This window comes from Tauraco erythrolophus, chromosome 7 (genome assembly GCF_009769465.1).
Source record: "Tauraco erythrolophus isolate bTauEry1 chromosome 7, bTauEry1.pri, whole genome shotgun sequence".
Lineage (NCBI taxonomy): Eukaryota > Metazoa > Chordata > Aves > Musophagiformes > Musophagidae > Tauraco > Tauraco erythrolophus.
In genome coordinates, this window is record NC_141471.1 from 18,465,885 (window position 1) to 18,491,068 (window position 25,184).

The 25,184-nt window shown below is 40.7% G+C and overlaps 1 protein-coding gene and 1 non-coding gene across 3 annotated transcripts; one reads left to right on the forward strand and one right to left on the reverse strand.

The window, feature by feature from the left end:
• Positions 1–3,360: 3,360 nt before the first annotated feature.
• On the forward strand, positions 3,361–3,434 carry TRNAN-GUU (transfer RNA asparagine (anticodon GUU)). The gene has a single exon. It is a non-coding gene; the product is annotated as a tRNA-Asn (tRNA).
• A 5,158-nt stretch (positions 3,435–8,592) lies between these two features.
• On the reverse strand, positions 8,593–25,153 carry RAB18 (RAB18, member RAS oncogene family). 2 transcript variants are annotated; one of them, XM_086614445.1, is made up of 7 exons: positions 25,050–25,153; positions 22,358–22,413; positions 16,342–16,403; positions 13,433–13,505; positions 11,502–11,620; positions 11,355–11,421; positions 8,593–9,860 (listed from the first exon to the last, which is right to left on the reverse strand). In XM_086614445.1, exons 1-7 carry the CDS (start codon positions 25,115–25,117, stop codon positions 9,682–9,684), a joined length of 624 nt encoding a protein of 207 aa, XP_086470571.1. In that variant the 5' UTR covers positions 25,118–25,153; the 3' UTR covers positions 8,593–9,681. The 2 variants fall into 2 exon arrangements, with proteins under 2 accessions (XP_086470571.1, XP_086470572.1); XM_086614446.1 differs by lacking the exons at positions 11,502–11,620; positions 13,433–13,505.
• Positions 25,154–25,184: the final 31 nt, after the last annotated feature.

The window sequence follows — 25,184 nt, forward strand, 5'->3', positions numbered from 1 at the left end:
AAAACGCACCATCTGCCAGAAGCATTAGGGGCTCTTCAGCATTTGTTTTCCCTTAATGTGTTTTCAAATCCGCTGACTCAATTCCTGCCGTGCTGCAGCAGGGCACAACTGGGGCTGACCATCCCCAAGGATTTGCCTCAGCTCAGGAGAGGCTACTGATGACACCAGAGCTTTTCAGAACTGAGCTAGAAAACAAAACTCCAGGCAGACGTTCTGCACTGTGGACTACCACAGGGTCATTAAACTAAAAACTCAGGTTTTAGTGAACAAAAACAGCCTTACAGGTGTTTTCCTGTATACAAAAGAGAGACAGAGAGCAGTTAAGCTGCTTTCCTCAGAGCTACACTGAGAACTATTACCTAAGTTTAAGCCTTTTGATATGATTCATTTCCACAGACACTGATGCATTAAAAGAGGTACAGGCTCAGAGAGAGATTATGTTACCAGTTCTGTAGTGTATTAACCAAAAAGAAAAAAACCCAATAAAATTGAAGAGGCATCACTTTATCACAGAATACCAGGTTGGAAGGGACTCAAGGATCATCTGGTCCAATCTTTCTTGGCAAAAGCACAGTCTAGACAAGGTGGCCCAGTACCCTGTCCAGCTGAATCTTAAAAGTGTTCAATGTTGGGGAATCCACCACTTCCCTGGGGAGATTATTCCAATGGCTGATTGCTCCCATTGTGAACAATTTTCCTCTTGTGTCCAATAGGAATCTCCCCAGAAGTAACTTGTATCCATGACTCCTCATCGTTTCTATGTGACTCCTTGTAAAAAGGGAGTCTCCATCTTTGTAGCCACCCTTTCAATACTGGAACATGGTGAGAAGGTCTCCCCTAAGACTTCTTTTCTCAAGCTTGAACAAACCCAGTTCTCTCAGCCTTTGCTCACACAGCAGGCTTCTCAGTCCTTTGATCATCTTTGTGGTCTTTCTCTGGACCCTCTCCAGCCTGTCCACATCTTTTTGCGTAGCAGGGACTAAAACTGAACCCAGTATTCCAGGTATGGCCTGACAAGCACTGAGTAGAGTGGGATAATGACTTCTTCATCTCTGCTGGTGGTGCCCTCGTTGATGCAACCCAGCATCCTGTTGGCTTTCTTGGCCACGGCAGCACACCGTTCACTCATATTGAGCTTCCTGTCCACCAGGACTGTCAGGTTCCTGTCTAGAGAGCTGCTTCCCAAACAGGTAGATCTCAGACTGTGCTGTGCTCCTGGATTATATTTTCCCAAGTGTAAGACCTTACACTTGTCCTTGTTGAACTTCATCAGGTTCTTGTTAGCCCACTAACTCTTCCAGCCTATCCAGGTCTTCCTGCAGGATGGCTCTCCTTTCTGAAGTGTACACTTCCACACACAGTTTGGTATCATCAGCAAACTCCATATGGGTATGCTTGATCCCATCATCCAGATCACATATGAAGATATAAGCATTGAGCCCAATATCGATCCCTGGGGGACTGCACTTGTGACAGGTTGCCTGTTTAAAAAGGAGCTATTTACCACCATCCTCCGGGTGCAGCCTGTCAGCCAGTTCCCCACCCACCACACAGACCACTTATCCGGACTGTAATGCATCAGTTTTTCTAGCAGGAGGCTGTGGGAAACCATATCAAAAGCCTTGGAGAAATCCAGGTAGACAATGTCCACTGCTCACCCCATATCAACATAGTACTCTGTGGTAGAAGGCAATCAGGTTTGTCAAGCATGATTTGCCCTTGGTGAATCTGTGCTAGCCTTTCTCAATCATGTGCTTCATTTGGCTTGTGATAACCCCAGGAGGATTTGTTCCATAACTTTCCCAGGGACTGAAGTACAACTGACAGGCCTATAATTTCCTGGATCATCCTTTAAGCCCTTCTTGTACCTGGGGGTGACATTAGCCTTCTTCCAGTCCTCAGGGACATTCCATTGTCTCCACAACTTCTCAAAGATTATGGACAGCAGCTTCACAACAATGTCAGCCAGCTCTCTTAACACCCTCGGATGAATAATGTCAGGGCCATCAACCTGCAGGGATCAAGCTCCTTTACAAAGAACAGCTTTCCCATCCAGCAGGAAATGCAACTGCTGCTTTATTTTACATGTCATAAGTCAAGAAATCTTCAGCTTGGTTCCATTAGGCACGTAGGCATCACCTGGCAAACATTGGTTTCAGTAGAAGCCCCAGCTAAGGGAACATGCTCTCATTACAGCAAAGGAAATAAAAGTTAAACAGAAAGACAAGCTTTCCATTAGTAAGATTCCAAAAAACAGTGGAAGAGGTTGTCTGCAGAGGCAATGATATCTTCATTGTTGGGTTTCTTGTAAGAATGTTGTAAATACATGAAAGGTTTGAGCGTACTTGATCCTTTCTTAGGGTAGAGAGAAAGACTGCTGTGGTGTCTGAAAGTCCTTTCCTGCTCTGTTTTCCCAGACTCAGTCTGCAAACAAAGGATGTATTCAGAGTTGAAGCTGCTATGATAAAATGTTCCAATCTGTATACCGCCAAATAATTTTGACTTCTCTGGAGACCATGCAAATGCATTTCTATGTTTTTATTGCTTCTGACTCCTACTGTAAAATACATAGCAAGCGATTTCCACTAGGCTCAGAAGACTGCTACTCACATTTTGAGGAGCGCAAGAGAAATGAAGCATGTCATCTTCAGGCCTTCACTGCTGTCTACCTGCAACCCACAGGGGAAACTTCACTGCACTTCTTTTTGATTGCTCCAGCCTTACACAGCCTGCCTCTTCTATAGGCAAAAGGAAATTATAAGACCAAAAGACAGCTTTTTCTTACTGTTTAGACGGAGAAGAGTAGCAGGCAGGATAGTCCCAGGGTAAACTCACCTGCTGGCTCAGTCCATAGAAATTTGTTAGCCTACCCATCATATTTCATCATGTTTGCCTGTGAAACAACGAAAGTTTCCTTCATTTCATTCACCAGCTAGCATGCAATCATAGAAGGAAGAAAAAGCACTGTAAGAAGGTGCTCCTGCCCCTGGAGCAAGATGAAACAGCCAAACCTTACAACTAGAGCGGGTCCATTCCTAAACGTACACCTTGCAGTACACCAAACCAGAGGAGACCCAGGGAGCAGCCTGCTTTCTGGAGCGGTATGTTCAACTACTGAGCTCTGCGTTGCTTCAGCCAGACCTACTGATAAGCAGTGAGGAACAGCTTCTTCAAATCAAAAGAATTACAGGAGAAAATGGCATTTCTTCCTTCCCTTCTCTCTCACAGTATTCTGACACAGTAACACATCAGGTTTGTTGCAATGTGCCAGCAGTATGGGTCCAACATGTACAGCCACCACCATCAGCACTTATCAAACATGATCAGGAATTCAGCTCTCAAGAAAAACACAGCCCATCAGTCTCTGTGGCGCAATTGGTTAGCGCATTCGGCTGTTAACCGAAAGGTTGGTGGTTCGAGCCCACCCAGGGACGACCCTTTTAAGGGTGAACAGGAACCTCATCGAGTCCACCAAGGGGAAGTGCCAAGTCATGTCCCAGGAGAGGAACCACCCCTGGCACCAGCAGATGCTAGAGGCCACCCTACGGGGACCCAGCTTGGCAAAAAAGGACCTGAGGGTCCTGGTAGATGCCAAGTGAACAGAAACCAGCAAGTGCCCTTGCAGCAAAGGCAGCCAACAGTCTCCTAAGCTGTGTTATGAGGACCACTGCCAGCAGGTCAGGGCAGATGACCTTTGCCCTCTCCTCAGCACTGGTGAGGCCACACCTGGAATACAGTGTGCAGTTCTGGACTCTTCAGTACAAGACAGACACAGACAAATGGGAAAGTCCAAGGAAGGGCAACAAAGATGACTTAGAGACAAGAGCATCTCTCCTATGAGGAATGGCTGAAACTGTTCAGCCTGGAGAAAAGGTGGCTGAGGGGGGATCTTATTAATGTATATAAATACCTAAAAGGCATGGTGCAAAGTAGACAGAGTCAGGCTCTTCTCAGTGGTGCCCAGTGACAGGACCAGAGGCAACGGGCACACACTGAAACACAGGAAGTTCTGTCTAAACATCAGGAGATGCTTTTTTTTTTTTACTATAAGGGTGACTAAGCACTGGAATAGGTTTCCCAAAGATGTTGTAGAGTCTCCCTCCCTAAAAACATTGAAAAGCCATCTGAACATAGTCCTGGCTTGAGCAGTGAGGTTGGACCAGATGATCTGCATCAAGAGGAGCGTGGCCAGCAGGTCGAGGGAGGTGATTCTCCCCCTCTACTCTGCCCTCGTGAGACCTCACCTGGAGTATTGCGTCCAGTTCTGGAGTCCCCAACATAAGAAGGACATGGACCAGTTGGAGAGGGTCCAGAGGAGGGCCACGAAGATGATAAGAGGGCTGGAGCACCTTTCCTATGAGGACAGGCTGAAAGAGTTGGGGCTGTTCAGCCTGGAGAAGAGGAGGCTCCGGGGTGACCTTATAGCGGTCTTCCAGTACCTCAAGGGGGCCTACAAGAAAGATGGGGAGAGGCTGTTCAGGAGGGCCTGTTGTGATAGGACAAGGGGTAATGGTTTTAAAATAGAGGGAGGTAGATTCAGGTTGGATATTAGGAAAAAATTTTTTACCATGAGAGTTGTAGAACACTGGAACAGGTTGCCCAGAGAGGTGGTGGATGCTCCATCCCTGGAGACGTTCAATGCCCGGTTGGATGAGGCCCTGAGCAACCTGATCTAGTTGGAGATATCCCTGTTCCTTGCAGGGGGGTTGGACTAGATGGCCTTTGAAGGTCCCTTCCAGCCCTAACCATTCTATGATTCTATCTCCAGAGGCCCCTTCCAACCTCAACCATTCTGCAATTCAGGATACTGTTCAGGAGAAAAATTTAAGTCAAATCCCATCCAGGCACATGTGATCTCTGATCTCTGGTGCACTGACTACCCAATTAATCTAGAACTTCAGCTTTGATTTCATACCAAACTCAGGCATTATCCGTCTATAAAGCCCAACTCTTGCTTCCATAGGCATCCTTCCTTCTGTTCTTCTGGATGACACCTGCACACAGGCTTTGTAACTTCATCATATCTACCCTGAATTAAAATAATTCATTATGTTTGAAGCTGAAGTTCAGAGACGATACATAACCTCTAATCAATATAAAATACTATATATAATGCAAAATAGAAATATAATGTATATATTTTAATAAAGTATAATATTTATAACATGTTTTTATTATACAGTAAGTTTACCATATGACATATTATATAGTAATTATATATTTTGTGTATATACTGTATTAAACTTATTATATATTATTAAAACAGCCTTCACAGTTTGGGCAGCTACTACTGCTCTTCCCTGAACTCCAGTTTACAGCTTTGCTCCTAATGTTATGTAGTAATGAGCCACTCTGGATCTAGCTATGTTAAAGAACAAGATTCATGCTGTCATAAACATCTTGATAGCCACACTCCTCGGATCAGAAAGTCCAGCCTGACAAGTATTAAGAACTGGGAACCAAGCACTCCTGTCAAAAGGATCCAAGCAGAACATTTGTTCCCAGAACCAAGGAAATCCAGAGCTGATCATACATAGAAAACACTAGAAAAGCTTCCTTCCAACCACAATTTCACATTTTTTATTTTAAGCCACCTTCTGTTTGTTTGTTTGTTTTTTTTTTTGAGCTTCTAAAATAAAGAACTAGAGTCCAAGAGCTCTAGAATTTCACTAGGAATTTTGCTATCATTGTACATAAAATGTGCATAGATGCTACAGAAACTAGCAGCATGAGGAAAAAAATCTTCAGTAGTTAATCACCATGACTCACTCCAACAGAAAGGACCAGATGTTACTCAGGCACAAAGACAAAGATAAAATTCTTACTCTTGCATTAAGATCAGCCACAGAATGTAAGCACAAAGTAGTCTGGAAACACACCTTCACAGTTCTTGCCTGTATAAGCCTTCATCAGTTTTCAATTAAGGTGCCACACGTACTCAGGAGCAAGGCATGTGGAAACCTTACAAAACCTGAAACAGTTTCAATAAAGAGCTTCTCTTTTTTTTCCCCAAAATCTAATGCCCTTGGAAAGTGACCAGGAAAAACACCTTGTATTTTACTCTTGAAGGCTCAACAAGCTCTGAAAAACACATGATGATTTGTCTGGCAACATGAAAAAGCCCTGCTCATACTACTGTTGCTTCTTGACACCTTCATGAAGGACAGCAAGACACTGAACGCCACTACAGGAGCCTTGAACAAGATAGCACATACGGGCTGGATGCAGCACCTTGAACATCTGTATCAATCCTCCTTGGCTAAATCGCAGTAACTTCCGCTGGTCACAACACAGGCTGCCCAAGTTTTGCAAGTGTTTGGAAAGAATGCATCCAGTTCAGCCTCAAAACATGGAATTATTACACTAAGCGATGGGGCAAGACTTCAAGCATTGTTGTAGTTCACTATATATCCTTCAGGTTACTGGCAAACAAGGGAACTAACAAAACAAAGCACACAGCAGCTCCCACTGTGGCATGTGATGGTGGCAAGAACACCACTTTTTCCTGAAGCTCTGCCACAGCTGACAAGACAGTCATCAGTATTGTTTGGGGACTTAGTGAACTCACATTTTCATTTTTTTAAGACTTATTTGAGCCAGCTGTTGATTTCATTACTGCAGTGGGAGAACAGGAAAAGTAATGCTGTAGTTTGGATAAGAGCCCCACTAGCAATAAAAAAACCCACACATCTTAAAATCTCCCACCAGAAGCCTGTCCCACCTTTTTAAAACAGTGGAAGAAGAAATTCAAAACAAAATCCTAACACTCAGTAGTATCCTGAAGTGTAACTTCAAGAAGATGTAACTGCTGTGCCATATTCTTCCAGGCTAGTGTAAAGGCTACGGAAAACCTGCCGTCCACAGGTACTTAACTAGCCAATACTTTTAATATTGACTACCAAGTAAATGAACTGGAAACAACTTCAGTTTCAACTGTCTTTCATGATCATGTACGATTTTTCAGTTCTCATTCTGGTTTAGTATTTTCCTGTAAAACTATCTGCCATGGCAATGGACACATTCTCACTACCTGAAGCGCAAACAATAGCTATCCCTGTATCCCTCAGCTACCTACGGAGGCAGACTGAAGGATCTCTTGTACATACTTCTCTGACTGCAATACTGAATATTCCACAAAGACACAGGCTTACAGCAGTATTAAGCAGAGGCTGATACAGCTTGCAATAGTTTCAGATATACTTGCATTATAGCTATAACAGTGAAAGTGCAATTGCAGATAACGGTGAAATAATTCTGACTTAAAGAGAGGAAAAAACTTTGAAAGTATCAGAACAGTCTTATTTGAAAGATGGCAGCTCCAACTGCCAAAGAAACAAGAGAGAAGAGGAAGGATTTTTAAAAAAAAATAAACGTAAGAGTAATTGATGCTAAATTTGCTCTAACAAATACCAGAAGCACAGGAACCCACCCCCTCCAGTACACAGCTTCTTGACGGAAGAACGAGGAAAGGAGGTGAGACTTGAGGAAAAGCCATTCCTCAAGGACATAACCAAAGATGCTTAAAAGAGGAAGACGACAGAAAAGCTAGCTGGAAGTCAATTAGAAACCATATGCTTTAAAAAAAAAAGCAGCCAATTGCTCTCAGTTCCACTAAATATGCTGTTTCAGAATACTCCTCTATCTCCAGAAAAATTTTGCAGGGAAAGAGGACGCAAATGACTCCATTCTTTTGCAGAACAATACCCACTGTTCAGTGTGCCCTGCAGTTCCTTCCTTTGACCAGAGCTGTCAGATCTGGCAAAGGCAGAATGAAAGACGAATCAGGCCCTGTGATAAAAGGACTTTTTGTGAGAAACTGAAAATTAAGTCTCTTCTCAACATAGGGATGCACCCAGATTAGTGGGAAAATAGGTATGGAAATAAATTACAGGCATCTGCCAGCATTACGATACTTGCCCAATATTACTGAAATAATATTGAAATAATTAAGTGTTTCAGAGTTTTAATGCTCTTACAAGTTTCCTCTACTGCTAGCCTACAAAAACCAGAAATCCTTTGACCTCAATGCTAACAAACAAGACTTGCTCAGCCCACATATTCTGCATGAAACAGTAATTCAAATCTAACATTTTAATACAGGATGTATGTATATTTAATATTAATAACATTTACATATTTAAATTAACCTACTACATTAACAATACTATAGATACAATATTTGATAAAAACAACTAGCATGGTTAAGTCTTCAAATTTTGGTATTGTTTTCTAGCAAGTGTAAAACAGTAGAAAACAAAGTTTCCTTGTGAAGAATAAAGTATATTTTAACAGAAGCAGCCAAGATCTGCCGCAAAATACAGATCATGTATGCTGGCACTCACACAAAACCTTGCAGTAATAAAAGGTACTGTCATTCACTATATTTACAAAAAACCGCCCAATAGGTTCAGTTACCGATTGCACTATAGTGATTATTTAAAAAACCCAAACGATCAAAACCACAACAACACATCATCCTTGTCTTGTCCTTCAGAAATCAGAAGTAATTTGCCTGTAAGAAGTGACCTTGTTTAAACTGTATGTACTAGAAAATATACAACTCTACAATAGGAAGAGGTTAGAAAAGTTGAATACTGTGGAAAAAAATTTATTAGTCTATACAAGTCTTCTGAAACAAACCATTGGCTTTGATACAGTAAATTCAAGTGAATACTCATTGCAATAGTGTTTTTCCATACAGAGATCAAGAAGCCCTATAGCTTCCCATTTAGTGTCTGTGACATGAAGTTTTATTTCTGAACAAGTAGCCACACAAAGCAGACATGTGATAGAGATCTTCATAGCCACAGTGAGCTATAGTTTGAGACAAAGTTATATTACAAACATTTCGGAAAATTAGGCATCCATACTGAAGTGTGGCAAATTGATTCACAATGAAAAAACAAAAGATGTCATTCAGACCTCTTGCCAATAATGAAGACTTTCTGCAGCGAGTCTGTAGCAGACCACATCATAAAAACCTAGAGTGCAAGAGTACCACAAATTTAGTGTATAAATATCACAGGATTAAAACTCCAGTCAAGCCATCAACTGAAGTGATGATTAAAAAGAAAAAAGGGTGTCCTCCAGCTTTGCAAAGGAAGCTTTCAAAGCATCTCTTCAAGAAGGCGCTGATACTATGGTCTGTGCCAATTTGTGTTTTAGACAGCTCTGCTGAAAGACAAAAATTTAGCAGATTTGTCTAAGAACTATATAACCTTGCTGTTTTTAATATCATAAAAAAGCATTTACTAGAAGAAATGAAACGTAACATTTATAGCTCACACTGTTTTCAAGATCTGTGCACAATATGTAGTTCTATAATTTCAACAGTATTTAAAAATAAGACAAAGAGCAGACAATGCAGAAATGTGTTTGTTAGGTGGATTTGTTTAGAATAGTCACATGATGAACGTATACAGTCGTAAAATTTTTAGTGCATTTGTTCTTGCACATTATTTATGCTACTTATAAAAACCTGAAGATTGCAAATTGGGCATGCTTACCATAACATTTTCAAACTGGGAAAGCTGCAGAACATTTTTCCTACAAGTGTTCACTGCCATGATACAAAACAAGTATGTGCAAACTGCAAGGTCCCTAAAAATAGCATTTAATGAATTTATGTACAGAAAGATGTCACTATCTGTTTAAATATGTAAAGAATTAGCTTCCCAAAGTTTATAACATAGAACAGTATCCACTACACGCTCCTCCTCCTCCATATCCTTCGTCCTTGTTTGATAACTTCACACCTCTGTTTTGGCTCTCACTCTCCCACAGTCCAGGAGTCTGAATGATTTTTTCAACGAGTTCTTCAAAGGCACACTGTACACCATCGCATGTTTTTGCACTTGCCTCTGGAGAAGGGACACAAGAAGTCAAGCGTTAGCACAGCTTCCAGTCACTTGTTTAGTATTTCTTTCTGTTAAGTCTCGATCTACAACCTAAACTTACAACTTATACAATATATTCTAGAATAACGCAGCAGTGTCAAAATTAGCAAGTATGTAGATTTCTGTCACTGCATAAGGCAGAGCCTCAAAAGACTCTTAAGAGCTTCCAAGTTGAACATCACTAGAATATAGGCAGACAGCTATAGCTTAGCTTTATTTTTCCGTGCAAAGCACTCCAGTAAGAAGAAAGGAGGGTTCTACTAACTTAAAGTGTCTGATAAGCCTGGTTGCTGTTCTGTATTTGAGTTCCGTACATTAGTCAGAACCGCAGTACCACGACATCATATAAGAAGCAAGGATCCATATGGTAGGATTCTGGGTCAGCCTCCATGTTACAACTCATCTGATAAAAAGCAATAAGGGATCTAATTTCTTCTGCAGTTAGAATTCTAGGTAACTTCACTCAGGAGCCTTGCTTTGGCTAAGCCCAAGACATTTGCTCACAAGGTGTATTATGAGAGCAACAGACACCATCCCAAACTGTTCAGTCCCACTAGGGCTTGCCCTGTTCTTCTACACAGCCACGCAGATACTTAGCATATGTAGCATACAGACATATTTAGTTATAGTTTAATTTTCATATTTCTTTTCATCTTCCATGCACTTACAAGCTAGTGCCTCAACTTTGAACTTCTATTTCCACATCTGACACTGTAGCCAAAAAAACACAGCAAGGTACTAGTCAAAGATACGGTCATTAGTCACAGATGAAGAACGTAAGTCCAAGTAAAGGACATGTCAATGAACTGCTTTGCTACTGGAGTCATCCTATAAAGTAATCCCTGCTGATCCTCAAATGAAACATGTAATAAACTTACGCATAAAGAATCACTTCACCACCAACTTTAGTTTATCATTACAAGGCTTTGCCTGCAAGACCCATTTCGTTTTGCAGGAAGATGAGACCAACACATTTGCTCCAGTCATGATTATGTCATTATTCGATCCCACCCACCACTTATAAGTTAATTATATTCTTACCTATTTTTACATTCTAGTTCTAGTACAAATTTCTGTCAAGTATCAGCTCTTTTGCTATACTGAAAGCTGGCCACTAGTACCAGTCTTCCCTCTATCATTTTGCTCCTGTTACTAATGGGAAAAGAGATCAGACAAAACCCCAAACCTGAAACAGGTTTTGCCAGATTACAGTAGAGCCTGTATTCCACCCTTAACCCTTATGAATTTCAGTATACTCATCCACAGTTATAATAGATATCTGGGCATGTTTAGGGACAATTTTTAAAAAATGGGAATACCTATTATCTTTGTGCCTACTGCAGCTGAGAAATGTAATTATTTGGATTATACAGATAAAGACTATCAGTCCCACAGAAGTGGTACTTTTCATTATGTAATAAAAATCAAGTAAGGTCCCTGCAAATATCTGTAACATACCTATGAACAACATGGAATGTTTTCTTGCAAATTTGAGACCTTCATTTCTGTCAACTTCACGGTTTTCCTAGAATACAACATAGCATTAATACGCATTATTAAAAAAATACACCAACAGATTACTTACTGCAGTTGAATTCGGTTTACCTTATCGATCTTGTTTCCAACTAGCATTTTCACTATGTCATTCCTTGTGCAGTACGTTTCCAGTTCATTTAACCAGTTATCCAGCTTGACAAAAGTATCTCTTCTCGTGACATCATAAACTGAAAGATATTAGCAATATTATTTCTAAAATATTCTTCCAAGAAATACAGCTTATGCTACAAAAGGAGCAAAAATTATGACTTTTTGAATTAGAAAACTGAAGGAGTCCCAAGGATTTCAATTTACTTACTACAGCAAGACGATAATTAGAAAAAAGTTCAACATCCACCAGCTCAAATCACTGACCATACTAAGGCAGAGCAACTTTAAATTCAGTCATCTACTGTTCTCAGACTAATTAACCTTGAGACATCCCAGCTTACAGGCTAGAGACTATCATTTTCCAAAGAATTCTACACGTGCAGATCCCTGATACAGGATACTTAACATCACTACACAAAAGATATGCAAAGAGGATGGCATGACCCTCTGCACTGAGTTAATTAGTGATAATTAAGACTTGTTTAACACCACTGCTATGCTATTGATTTGCTAAAAAAGTAAACTTATCACCAAATCCTCACAAACACAGGTGAACTCCTGAATTTTCAGCATTTTAGTGTTTCAAACTATTTAGCTTCTGTGTGGGATGTAAGTAACAATCCATGCTAGGAGCAGAAAGGGCAGACAAAAAGCAGGTATTAAGCCTAAAATCCACTATCCAGCAACTAACAGCTATCATTTCAAGCTACGAAAGTATTCTTTCCTTCATTCTCACATCCCACAAGCAGACAGGCATAAACAGTTGGATTCAGTCATATCTATAGCTTGGCTTACATGAACAGCCTTACTTTTAGGAAGTCATTTAACAAAGAAACAGTCAGGAGACGATGATTAAATAGAATGAGAGCGTAAATCTCAACAGCAGAACTTCACAGCTGCCAAACAGCACTTGCTTACTTTTACAGTTTCCAACAGTAAGTGGCAGGTTCAGTGTCAGCAACTAGGTGACTTGACAAGACATGCCCTGACAGCGTCTTGCTATCCCAGGAAGATAATGCAACTCACACTAGGGAAATAGTACATACAAAACAAAAGCTACCAGCAAGTCTCACGACAGAGGTTATTCCAAGTTAAACAATTTAACTGGACAATATCTTACCAAGAATCTCTCAAGTCGGACAACTTCAAAAAAAATTAACCTTACTTCTCTGCCCTTACTTTAGTTCGCTCCTCACTTCTAGCAGTTGAGAAGCAGAACTTCAGAGCTCAGTGACTAGTTAACAGGTTAGAAAGAAACAAAAGAAGACAAAAAGAAAAGAGATGAAAGAAAAGCAAAAGACTCCACTGTGAAGTTGCAATTATGGAGTTTGGCCTGGGTTTCTCCCACACAGACTGATGCTTTTCATGCTCCCAGCTAGTCTTCTCTAAGTGATTCTGACTGTGTCACACCTTATCAGTATGCAGACACAAACAGCAAAATAAAAATCCCAGCCAGACTCCACAGTGTTTACATTAATTTCATGAGGAAAAATGAATAGGGAGAAGAAAAAGAGAAAGCTGTATACATACTGATACAGAAAGAATACACTGAGAAGTCTTTTTTTGACTCTGGGCTTAGTGAGCAGAGGCAAATAAGAGTAATAAATAACAGGCAAATTCCTGGCAGTGCAGGGACAACTCCAAGCTATCCCTTTAAACAGCAGTAGCTTTGAATCTCATGCAAGAACCAGTGTTTCTCAGGCCAGTGGAACTGACATAAGAAAGAAGTCAGACATCAAATTCAAGATTCTTTAATACGCGAGTTGTTCAACAGATACAATGATTTTTAATATAAATTAGACAATACAGAAAGGTTATATGAGTTTGTGTAACTCAATGCACAAGAAAACCACAAACGCATCCAAAAGAGCATGCAAAGTTATACTTACCTAGGATAACACCTTGTGCACCTCTATAGTAACTGGGTGTTAGTGTCCTGAACCGCTCCTGTCCTGCAGTATCCTGAAAAGCCATTTAGAAAGTTCCATTAATCAGAGCTTGAGCAGAATCTAGTTTAGCTCTCAGATATTCTGCTTCTAACAAACACATAAAATAAGATTCAAAGTATATTCAACTACCAGATTAACTGAATTTATACTCTCCCCTGCTGTTTTACTGTACATGAACTTTTGAGATTGTGTAGTCTGTCCTGGAAAACACCTTTAAACTGTTCGGTGTAGTAAATAACTGGACTATATGGCAATAAGATCACTACTTCTGCAGAAGCATTTGTTATCATAGAATGGTTTGGGTTGGAAGGGACCTTAAAGATCATCTAGTACCAACCCCTCTATTGTGGGGAGAGACACCCTTCCCTACACCAAGTTGCTCAAAGCCTCACGCAACTTGGCCTTCAACATTTCCAGGGATGGGGCAGCCACAACTTCTCTTGGCAACCTGTTCCAGTGTTTTACCACCCTCAGAGTAAAGAATTTCTTCCTTATATCTAATTTAAATCTCCCTTCTTCCAGTTTAAAGTCATTGCCTTTTGTCCTATCATTACATGCCCCTGTAAAAAGTCCCTCTCCAGCTTTCCTGTAGGCCCCCTTTAAGTACTGGAAGGCTGTGATAAGATCACCCCAGAGCCTTCTCTTCTCCAGGCTGAACAACCTCAACTCTCTCAGCCTGTCTTCATAGGAGAGGTGCTTCAGCCCTCAGATCATCTTCGTGGCCCTCACTGGACCTATTCCAACAGCTCTATGCCCTCCTTATGTTGGGTTCCCCAGAGCTGAATGTACTGCAAGTGAAGTCTCACGAGAGCAGAGCAAAGGGGCAGAATCACCTCCCTCAACCTGCTGGTCACACTTCTTTGGATGCAGCCCAGGATACGGTTGGCTTTCTGGGCTGCAAGAGTACATTGTTGGCTCATGTTGAGCTTCTCATCCATCAACACTCCCAAGTCCTTCTCCTCAGGGCTGTTCTCAATCCATCCTCCACCCAGCCTTTATTTGTGCTTGGGATTGCCCCAATCCATGTGCAGAACCTTGCACTTCACCTTGCTGAGCTTCATGAGGTTCGCATGTGCCCACCTCTCAAGCCTGTCAAAGTCCCTCTGGATGGTATTCCTTCCCTCCAGTGCAGCGACCACACCACACCACTTGGTGTCATCGCAAAGTTGCTGAGGGTGCACTCGATCCCATTGTCCATGTCTCCAACAAAGATGTTAAAGAGCACCAGCCCCAATACCAGCCCCTGAGGTTCTGTATCTAGTACGGCAGCAACCAGCAAGAAACAAACATAACTGCAGTACTAAGGTTTTTGCGACAAGCATCAAAACCCATGGCAGCAAAACTAGTTCCTTCACTTCAATCACCTTGGTCCAATTAAATCTGATTCAGTGCCAGGGTAAATACATTTAACATGCTACGAGAACAGAAGCAGAAATAAGTCAGATGTTTCTGTTTCTAAGTAAAGTTGAATCTACAACCTTAAATTTAAAGTGTTAACAGCTCTGCAAAACCACCAATATTAGAATGCTGTTTTCTTATCAGAGATTAAGTTATTGTACACACTCACAGCAGACTTTATGCACAGGAGATTTATCTTCCTCCATCCAAGTTACCCCAGGTTAGAACACACACATGAAACACTGTGGATTCAAAACAGTTCTCTGCCAAAGAACTCAAATAACTGAACTGGACTTTCCAACATTCTTCAAATCACTCAATCCCACACATCTCAAACTGGTTTTGTGTCATGATACACCTTCGCATGCTTTTCCAGTTTACCTCAAAGTTATTTATGTTCACCAAAATGAAAGAAAATAATCCCTAAGTTAGTCCTATGTAATATTCTCCTCCATCCCACGATCACTTATGATTCAGTCTGGTTTTCCTCTTGTATGTCCTGTTTGTTAGTTTAGATATGAAACACCCTCAAAGCAACATATATATTTCATATTCCACTACTGCTTCCCGAAGAAGTAAAGGTATGGTATCTCGCTTACATGAGAAACAAGGTTTTATTCTTGCTTGCTACAAGAAGTCATAATTGGGTCTGAATATTCAAAAAGTGCTCCAAGTCACACAAGTGTGAAGGCTGGTTTGCAGAACACAGAATGTTTAAAAGAGCTTGAAGGACTTTTTCTTTCTTCACTTGCCATGAATTTAGAAGTTGTACTTTTAACTAGAGTAGATGTTGAACGCTCTAAGGCTAAGTTTACAAACACTGTCTCTTCCTCTTTCAGCTGGATTTGCTACAAGTAACATTGACCTCAAGCCTCTAAAAGTCTCTTTGTATGAGGGCTACAAGGTTTTTTCAGGCTAAGAATTGTTTTGACAGGTAACATTTGAGCATAAATTGAGTATGTAGCAACAACTCCTAACCTATTAATACACTACTAAATTTTGCCGAAAATGTTTAGGTTAAGAAGTGCACCCTTTTAAAACCTGTCAAGTACAGACAAGAACAATGTATACAGAGAAGTCTCAGATTAGCGAGGGCTAACTCTTCCGAAGTTTAATACCCAATTACACATTAAAAAAAAATCTAGGAACGGCCACGTTTACAGTTTTAAAGTCTGATTGATTTAGTACCATTTTATTCCTCCTTTTCTCTACTCCTATCCCAACCAGACCTGGAATCAGTGCTGCAGAAGCAGCTCACAGGCAAGAGAGCTGCTCCATTAACCAGTTGCCCTACAGCTCAATCCACCTTCTGATTTGTTCAGTATTAAACTCCCACTCCTCCAAATTGCCTTCATATTAAATAGAAAAGGATTTGGTACAAACCGTATATTATACAAGCCATCGTTATTCGTAAAGCAAACCAATACATTAAGAATTTCAGAGAGACTTACCCATATTGCCAGTTTAGCTTTGTTTCCATCAACTGAAATAGTTTTCACCTTGAAGTCCACACCTAGAGGAAGAAAAATATTTCAGTTCTTCAAACATACTACAGCTATTTTTGAGAGAGAAAGTAAAGAGAAAAAAGAATGAAAAAATCAAACTCAGAAAACAAGTTGTGTTTTGACAGGAGAAGCGTAAGTTTCATTAGCTATTTATGAACCTTGCTCAAAACTCAAGATCTTGTTGCTGAAAGGCTTTTGCAAAAGCCTAAGGGCCTTTTAAGCCATTTTTTAAAATTTTCTTATTAAGCCAAAATATTTTACAAAAGTAAGACAAATAACTACATTTTCTCTATTAAAGCACATATTCCAGGACAAATATTCCAGTTTATAATTCAAATGGATTAACTTTCTATTCTTTACTCATACATGTGTTCTCCTTGAGTACAAGGAACAACATGCTTTCAAAATAAAGAAGGAAGCTACATTCAGGTAGTTATTTGCTCTGTTCCCCTGTCTCAATCTGATCAAGTGCCATCAAGGTGATCATGTGGAGGTAAACCGATACAGACACTCATCTACTACGTGACTGCCGTTCTGCAAGAAATAATGTTAGATGGCTAATTCCTCTAACAAACATGTCAAATAAGCTTTGGATAATTTGAACATACAGTAGATCTCTTAGAGGGATTTTGGCAATGTCAGGGACTCACCAATACCACACACTGTGATCAAGAAAAACAGACAACACAGTAACAGTTCTGCTGTTAAGAGTCATCTACCTCTACCTTAAAGGGTCATTCCTCCTCCGCTTTTTTTTATTTAAATACACAAGAACTAGCAACCTATCACTTGCTGAAGGACAAGCTGCACAAAACTCGAGCCAAGGAGGACAAAATGTTAACAACTGTGCAAATTTAACGGATATAGCAACACACATCAGTTTGCTGGGTACAGTTATGATCCGTTTTGCTGTAATTTAGTCCTTAAGTTACCAATAGTAAATAACTGGAGGAGCAACCCTCACTCCCCACCAGGCAGCAGCCCTGAAGTGAAGTAATAGTGGGGAAAGTTGATACCTTTATATGAACAACTTTCAAGTGTAACAGCAAGCTTTCTGCACTTTGCCTTAAAATAGTAGTCATCATACTTGCTACAAGAGTAAGAATTTCTGTTTAACTATTCTAACAAAATGTTTAAGTAGAGTCTCATGGTAAGTGTGCTGCACTTGTATTCCCAAAGCCATGCAGATTGCAAACAAGTGCAACCAGCTGCCAAAATACATTCAACTTAAAGTCACAAAGGGTATTTTGGATGCTTAAGAAACTGCACATTGCAAGCATATTTACAACTTTACTGCAACTCAAGTTTAAAAGAACTTCATTAAAAAAAAATACACACACAACTTTTATTCCACTGCTTCATAGCTTCAGCTTACCAGTGTTCCCTAAAGTGTCAAGTGATTTTCAGACTACCTTCTGCACTGAAAGAAGCCCATACTCTATTTCAAGCAAAATTTTGCCAAAGTACATTAACTTTTGCAGTAACTGAATGGAACTCCATTTTTTCAGAGACTGAGACATTTAGTCCCCGACTTAGCAGTAATACAATGCATCGTGTCATGTGCAAGGACGGTGTATTATTCTAGAGTTATGTTCACAGAAAAGAACAGTCACAATTAACTTTGTTTTAAATATCAGTTCTTAAAACTTTACCTGGTTCACAGAAGACTACTATGCTAGCAAGTTGGCTCAAGCTGATCCTACAGAACACCCTGTCCTGCCAATTTTTCAGCACTCAGCAGTAACTTTTAGACTAATAGAATCTCTTCCACTGTAATTGCGTATTTCTTTCCCTGAACTGTAAAAATCACCATTGCTCAGTCAGGACATCCAACAGCTCACAGCCATTCTTTTATCCATTAGTCTGACATCAAAACCTGTAACCGTAGATATTACAAGTCTATCAGATACTTAACATAACAAATCAAAAGTATGTCATATTTGTTTCAAGAAGAAAAACTTTTTTCCTTAGAACAAGCATATTAGGTGTGTTTTGAAGACACAGTATCCTTATTCCATTCAGTAAACAGATCCAGTATCTTATGCCTGCACAGTTCTGCAACTTTTATTTAATGGAAAGTGCAGATACACCTTTATGTTAGCCTTGCTGCTGGCTTAAAGTTAAAAGATGTTTTAAATTCTGCCTGAGCAATGCAAGTAAATTAAGAAATTAAAATAGTGAATAAACACCATGTATTATAGACTGATTACTGAAAAGCACAAGTATGAAAATGAACTAACAGCATACCAACATATATCCCTTAAAGTGATCAAGATTTGGCAAATATAATTCTAACAAACCAACGAGTTAATATACACATACAAAGGTCACTTAAAAAGATTTATTTAAAATAACTAGGTTTTTGATAATCAATCTGCCATAAAAGAGCACAAGTAGAAAAACTGCAGGGCTCAAGAAAATCTTGTTAAATTGAACAAACAGGGTATTTATGTTCCCTAAATACTTCAGTGAAATACAGACATGATTGTGTGATAGGTGTCACTTCTGATCTTGCAGGAGTGATGTTTCTACCCTTGACAACAGAAAGCTGACAGAGCTTTTCATCATGCCTTGGAAGGCAACCAGAAACAAGACAGCACTGTTAGACTGTACTTCTGTGTGCTGACACCTACTGCCTCAGCACTACACACTAACACACTACAGCCTTACAGTCTGCAAGGAATAGCACCAGCATCCTCATGCTGCTCTCGCATTTAGGCCAGTATGCCATGCTGCATTTATAATAAGTGCAAAATCAGCTACAGTGCGTTATTTGTGTTGTAGGTAACTGTCAACTGGGACATCTTAAGAGCTGGAGGACTCCAAGTGCAAGGAAGGCTAAAAAGTTAAGACATCAGATGTGTGCAATACTTTACTTCAGTTATGAAACGGAGACTGCATTGAACACTTATCCAGAATCTCTCACACAAAGATCAAGAAAGTAAGACAAGCACAAGCAATACAGATAACAGAAAATACTGGGGTACATATAATCTGATATGTATCTGATAAGGTCCATGTGATGAAGCCCAGGGAACAAGTTAGCCTCAAGAGAACACAAGGAAGACAGGCAATCTGCTAGGTTGGATAAAACACGGTTAATCCAACTGAAGCTACGGAAGTCCAAATATTTGCTAAAGGCAGCTTATTCTTCTGAGAACACCGCAGGATTTTTACAAAACCCTGAAGAAAAAACCTCATACAGTAGTTTAGGGTTTCATTTAAATTGCACCCAGTAGGTTGGGCATCTCAACAGTTCATTGCAAGGGACCAGCTGTGCTGCAGCCAAGGCTTTAACCAGTACTGTGGTTTTGTGTACAGTTGGTTGTTTGTTTTGTTATTTTGTTTTTCTAATCCAAATAAAAAATATAGTCACTTTAACCAATTCAGCAGTCAGTATGTAGATGATGTTGAACGATGACATTATTCGTAGTCAATCCATTAATTCTGGAACAGCACCATACTCTTCAGTCTCAACAAGAAAGTCTTAAAACTATTTTAAAAATTCAAACTCAAAACGAGATAGTGTTTAATCAGCACAAAAAGAAATACAGGTCCAGACTCACAAAGTGTTTTGGCATTTCACCATCTTGCAAGCACCCGAATTTGGCATCTAGGATCTGTCTTCACGCAGCAGGAAAGTTCTCTCTAAGAACTCTCTCCAAGTACCTTATCTATATAAATAACAAATCCTGCCTTGAATTTAAAGCTGACATGTTGCTTCTTAGTAATATATTGACCAGAAAAATGGCAATGCTACAGCCTGGTACTTTAAAAAAAGGAAAGAAGAAAACAAGTAAGCAGCCGAGATTCTGCTCCCCTTCCAGTTAAGCAGAAAAAAAAAAAAAACACAAAACACTGAAAGAAAAGAAATCTGCTAGCCCACGTGGGTGCTCCACACCATGCTACAGGACTTGCAGTAGGAGCAGGTCTACTGCACAATACTACTACAAATATCAGCTAGAGGGGCCTAACAGATCAGGCAATCTAAGGCAGTATTTGCACAGTCTATCGAAACTTTCTCTTCCTGTCAAATGATCATGTTCATTCCAGATCAGTACATTAGTTTCGAAACTCAAACTGTATTTGAAGTAACACTTACATTGAGTATCCTTCCTCCTTTTCCACATGAGAAACAGAGCAGGGTAGGACTTGACAATAGATCCTACTACTGGCAGGGTAGGATCTGCCAGTAGTAAATCTTGAGTTGTTGCTATTTAGCTGCCAACAATTAGCTACTACACACGCTGTTGTGCCTTTTGACAAATCCCAAGACAAAAAATTACTTCAGGAAATAATTCCCTAGTTTCTCAAATAGTGCACTGATGTCAGTTTTTGACATTGGTAAAGAGTATTATGTATGAACAGTAGAATAAAAAAAAAAGAAAAAAAAAACAACAAAAAATCCCAATAAAAATGCCCATACTGAGACCAAACTAGTCCATTGGTACCCAAAACATCATGAAAGCTAAAGTAGCCATTCTGCATTGACTTCCTGGCCCACGTGGCTGACACACCAAGAAAGTAATGTGATATGAAGTATATACACTGCCAAAACTATTTGGATTAGAATAGGAGATTGCCATCTTCACCACCTAGACCTGTTCTATTCCTTCCACCCTATCCTCCCTCATGAACTGAGGTAGGGCTACTTGCACAAGTTCGTTATTATGAGCAATGAAATGAAAAAAAATAGGCCATGTTCCTCCCTTCAGCTGCTCAGTGCTTTATATGAAACAGTACTCCTGTATCTTAGTAACATTAATGAAACATAGATCAATGTATTGACTTCTTAACATATTAGACAGAGCTGGCTTTGTTTACCAACAGCCGAACTCAAGGAAAAAAATTCATACAAGTCCTTAGCCAGAACTCTTCCTACAGAGAAAGTAAAAAATGTAACTGAAATGCATTGTGTGGAAAAGCCATCTCTATTTTCCATTATTTCAGTCATTAATTTGGCACAGAGCTGCATCACATTCTTCTTAGAAGTTCCATTTTGCTTCCTTTGACAACTATCTACGTAGTCTATCCTGAATTCTGGGTCACTCTCCTCCAGCACAACCGACTTGACTGTGGGTATGTATCATATCAACACAGCAATGACACATCCCTGCTTTTTCCCCCAGCAGCTCTAGATTCCTGGCTCTCTCATTTTTCTCAAGAGTCTAGCTGCCAAGGAACTGATCACTGAACAGGAGAGAAAAAGCTACACTGTAATTTTCTCCCTATACAGGAAAAGCGGAAGCCACACAGAGCCCAGTACACTCTAGTATTGTCAGGAGTTGCAAGAGCTAACACCCCCTACTAAATGGAGTCGTAAGTCGTCTTCAGATAGCTATCAAGTATCATATTACATAGGACACAAGTTCTGGACAGTAATATTACTATTCAAACAACTCAATAGGTATCTTGCACAGATAAATCAGTAGGAGACCCAACAGTAGCCCTTCTATTTCTATTTTAGCCTGAAATCATAGAATGGTTTGGGTTGGAAGGGACCTCAAAGATCATCTAGTTCCAAGCCCCCTGCTGCCCCACCAGGTTGTTCAAAGCCTCATCCAACCTGGCCTTGAACACTTGCAGGGACAGGACACCCACAACTTCTCTGGGCAACCTGTTGAATGCTGGCAATGCTGGCAAACAGTGAACTGCAGGCTGTTCCACTAGAGCTTTTCACTGCCCATGCATATGGCTTCCATCTTCATGGTGAAGGGTGACAATTTTATCTGTTTTCCTAGCCAAGTATGTATTTTTGCACAGAGGGGACAACTACAGGTCAGTACAGTCAATGCTTTACACCAAAGAGTGCTGCTTGCTAAAACTGTGTCCACATCATTCTTTCCTTTCAGAGAAGCAGACATGTCTGAACTTCACTACCAGTTAGGCAAGTCTGAACAAGCTACAATTTTGTACTGAAGTTGGTGTAAATTTTTCTAAGGTAGCATCAGCACATACTTACCAATTGTTGCTGCAAGTTCCGGGTCAAACGTATCATCTGTGAACCGCAGCAGAAGGCTGACAAGGACGGAACAAAAAGTCAAGAGTTACTATTATTGCAGCATATCCATAGCTTGCCAGAAGCCTATAAATTACAAGCCTAAAAGTAACAGCAAGATCACATAGCTAAATAAACACACATCTCATTTTTCCACAGTGTCTCTCTTACAGAAAAAACAAAGAAGGGAACACAAAAATAGTACAGTAGACATGCTCTGCTAGAAGAGTCCAGGCCTCTTCTCCGCACGTACTACCGAGCATGTCTTTGAAAACAAAGTACCCCATAAGTTGTCAAATCAGTTGACTGAGCAGTCACATGGTCTGCTTCTCAAAGAATTTTACTTCTATCTTATTCTATTTTTGTTCTCCCAGAATTCAGTACAAAAATAAGATTTTTTTTGCCTCACACAGTATTTCCATAAGCTCAAGAAGAAAATTCTAAGTCAGCTTTACACCCCAGAAATAACTCCTTGAACCAGGCACACAGCAGAACAGTAAGGACTACACCCATCAGATATAAAGATGCAGAAGTTTAAGAGTAGAATTAGCTGACCATTGGTTTACAATTTTGTATCTTTTGGTATATAAGGACTCTCACACATGCAACATTTCCCCCTATCCTGATGGATATGTTTACTATCAATAGAACAGGTACAACTAAGGTTCACCAGCACATCACACTATACAGTAGTTAGGTCCCTTGAAGAAGTGCTCATAATGCCACTGTACTTGTGTCCAATGTAAATACTTTGGCAAGAGATGAAGATTCTCAACATACAGTTTTTAAAATCACTAGTCTTAAGCATCTGTGGCAAGTGTATATTACCATGTGGCAGACAGCAGTTTGCTCTGACTGACAGCTTCTATTCATTTCCAGGCTAAAGAAACAAAACAAAGCCCTATCTATTTTTTGGTCTTCCCCCACCCTGTTTTTTTTCTCCTCTCTTCAATTTTTGCATGTGAATTTAGCAGCCAAGTCCTTTTCAGCATTTGCACACAGCCCTGCAACGACAGAAGAGTGACTACTGAAATTCCTTTACATCAATAAGGCTGGGTAACAACTCTGAAGTTAACCACAGACCAACATTTTTTTCCTTACTCCAGAACCCCAAAACCAAATGGTAGCTTTATTTACCAAAGAATAATTAAAAAAAACCCTGATAGTACATAGGTTTTTACTGGTACCTTCAGACAGTTGTATCAGAATGCTATTTAAGACCAGCCATTTGTAGTTACAACCAAAACTAGTTTCACTCAAAACAGCCAACATATGGAACCCTAATACTACCACTAGAATAAAAACATCAGTTTATAAGCCTTGAGTGCTAAGTCAACTTCTACTTTACCCACTTTTCTTTCATTTGTAGACATCCTGTTCTACAACGTACAGCACACTCACAGGGACCAGGTTTCAGACATCATTTGGTTCACAAGTAAAGACTCCAACCACTTCCTACACCATGCCAATACAAGTTTAACATCTGATCTTTCCTAGTCAAGTAATAGTAAGCGACACAAATTCAGGAATAGTTCAATAGTAAGTTTCTGTACCTGAACAACTGTAGTGTTATAATTTCGTAGCAATTTTATTTCCTCTACATGAAGCATCTTTTTTAACAACTTTTCTGACGTGAAGCAATAAGCATAAAAGTAGGTACACAAAAGCACTGTGCATGCTATCTATCTCAGGAAAAATTCTTCCATATGACCCCATATAAAAGAGATGATCTCAAATAAAAAAAATTTGCTCAGATAATGTCCGTCACCAGAGGCCTACTGTACTAGATTATCAATTCCGTAGCTAACTCTAAGGAGTGACTGACAGTTTTTTAGCAAATAAGAGGTTTTTTTCTTATTACCAACTTATATGTTATTTAGCGTCATAGTAGAAAACTCAGATTACTGCCATAAAAACATCAAATCTAACATGACCAGTGTAGTACATTCCCAGATGCCCTCCTGCATTTATATCCCACTTCCCTTATTAAGATCTATGGCCCTAACGAAAAACAGTTAAAGGAAAAAAAAACCCCACACCTAAAAGACAAAAAATATAGCTTAAACGAAAGCCACGAAAAGGGGAGGGGACAGGGGAGGAAATCAACCTCAAAAGTCCTTGAGAAAGAGTATAATTAGTCAGCAAAAGAACGAGCGGTAGAACTACTTCACTGCCCACCTTACACGCCTCTGTTCCACCCCTGTTCCCCCCACTACACCCAGTGTTGGGTCACTTGGGACTCTACGTGTACACATTACGGACCAGACTAACCCCACAGCGCTATGGAGACGTACAAACGCAGCCCTCTTGACCCGACACAAGGCTGCCCAGGACACAAGGAGGCCCAGACTCCCTTGGCCAGGCCGGCAGAGCTCTGCTTCGTCTCAGCTTCCAACTGGGTCAGGCAGACACCAGTTGTCCCCTCCCCGCCGCGGGGCCGGCGGCTGGGGCAGGGCTGTGGAAGAGGCAGGCAGCCCCTGGGCGGCAGGAGGGCTCGCCGAGGAGGGGGGAGGAAGCTCCCCCCGCGGGGCCTAGCCCGCCTCGGGGCAGGCCGCGCCCAGGCCTGTCCGACGCGGCGCCGCGGGAGACTAGGCCGGGCCCGGCCGGAGCCCCGCGCCGCGGCAGGAGAGGCTAGGGGAGGCAGGCGCCCCCTCACCTAGACTTGCCCACGCCGCTCTCGCCGATGATGAGGATCTTCAGGGTCGTCAGCACGTCCTCGTCCATCCCGTCAGCGCGCCCGGCCCAGCCCGGCCCGGCCCCGACCCCCACCGACCGACACTCCCTGTGCGCT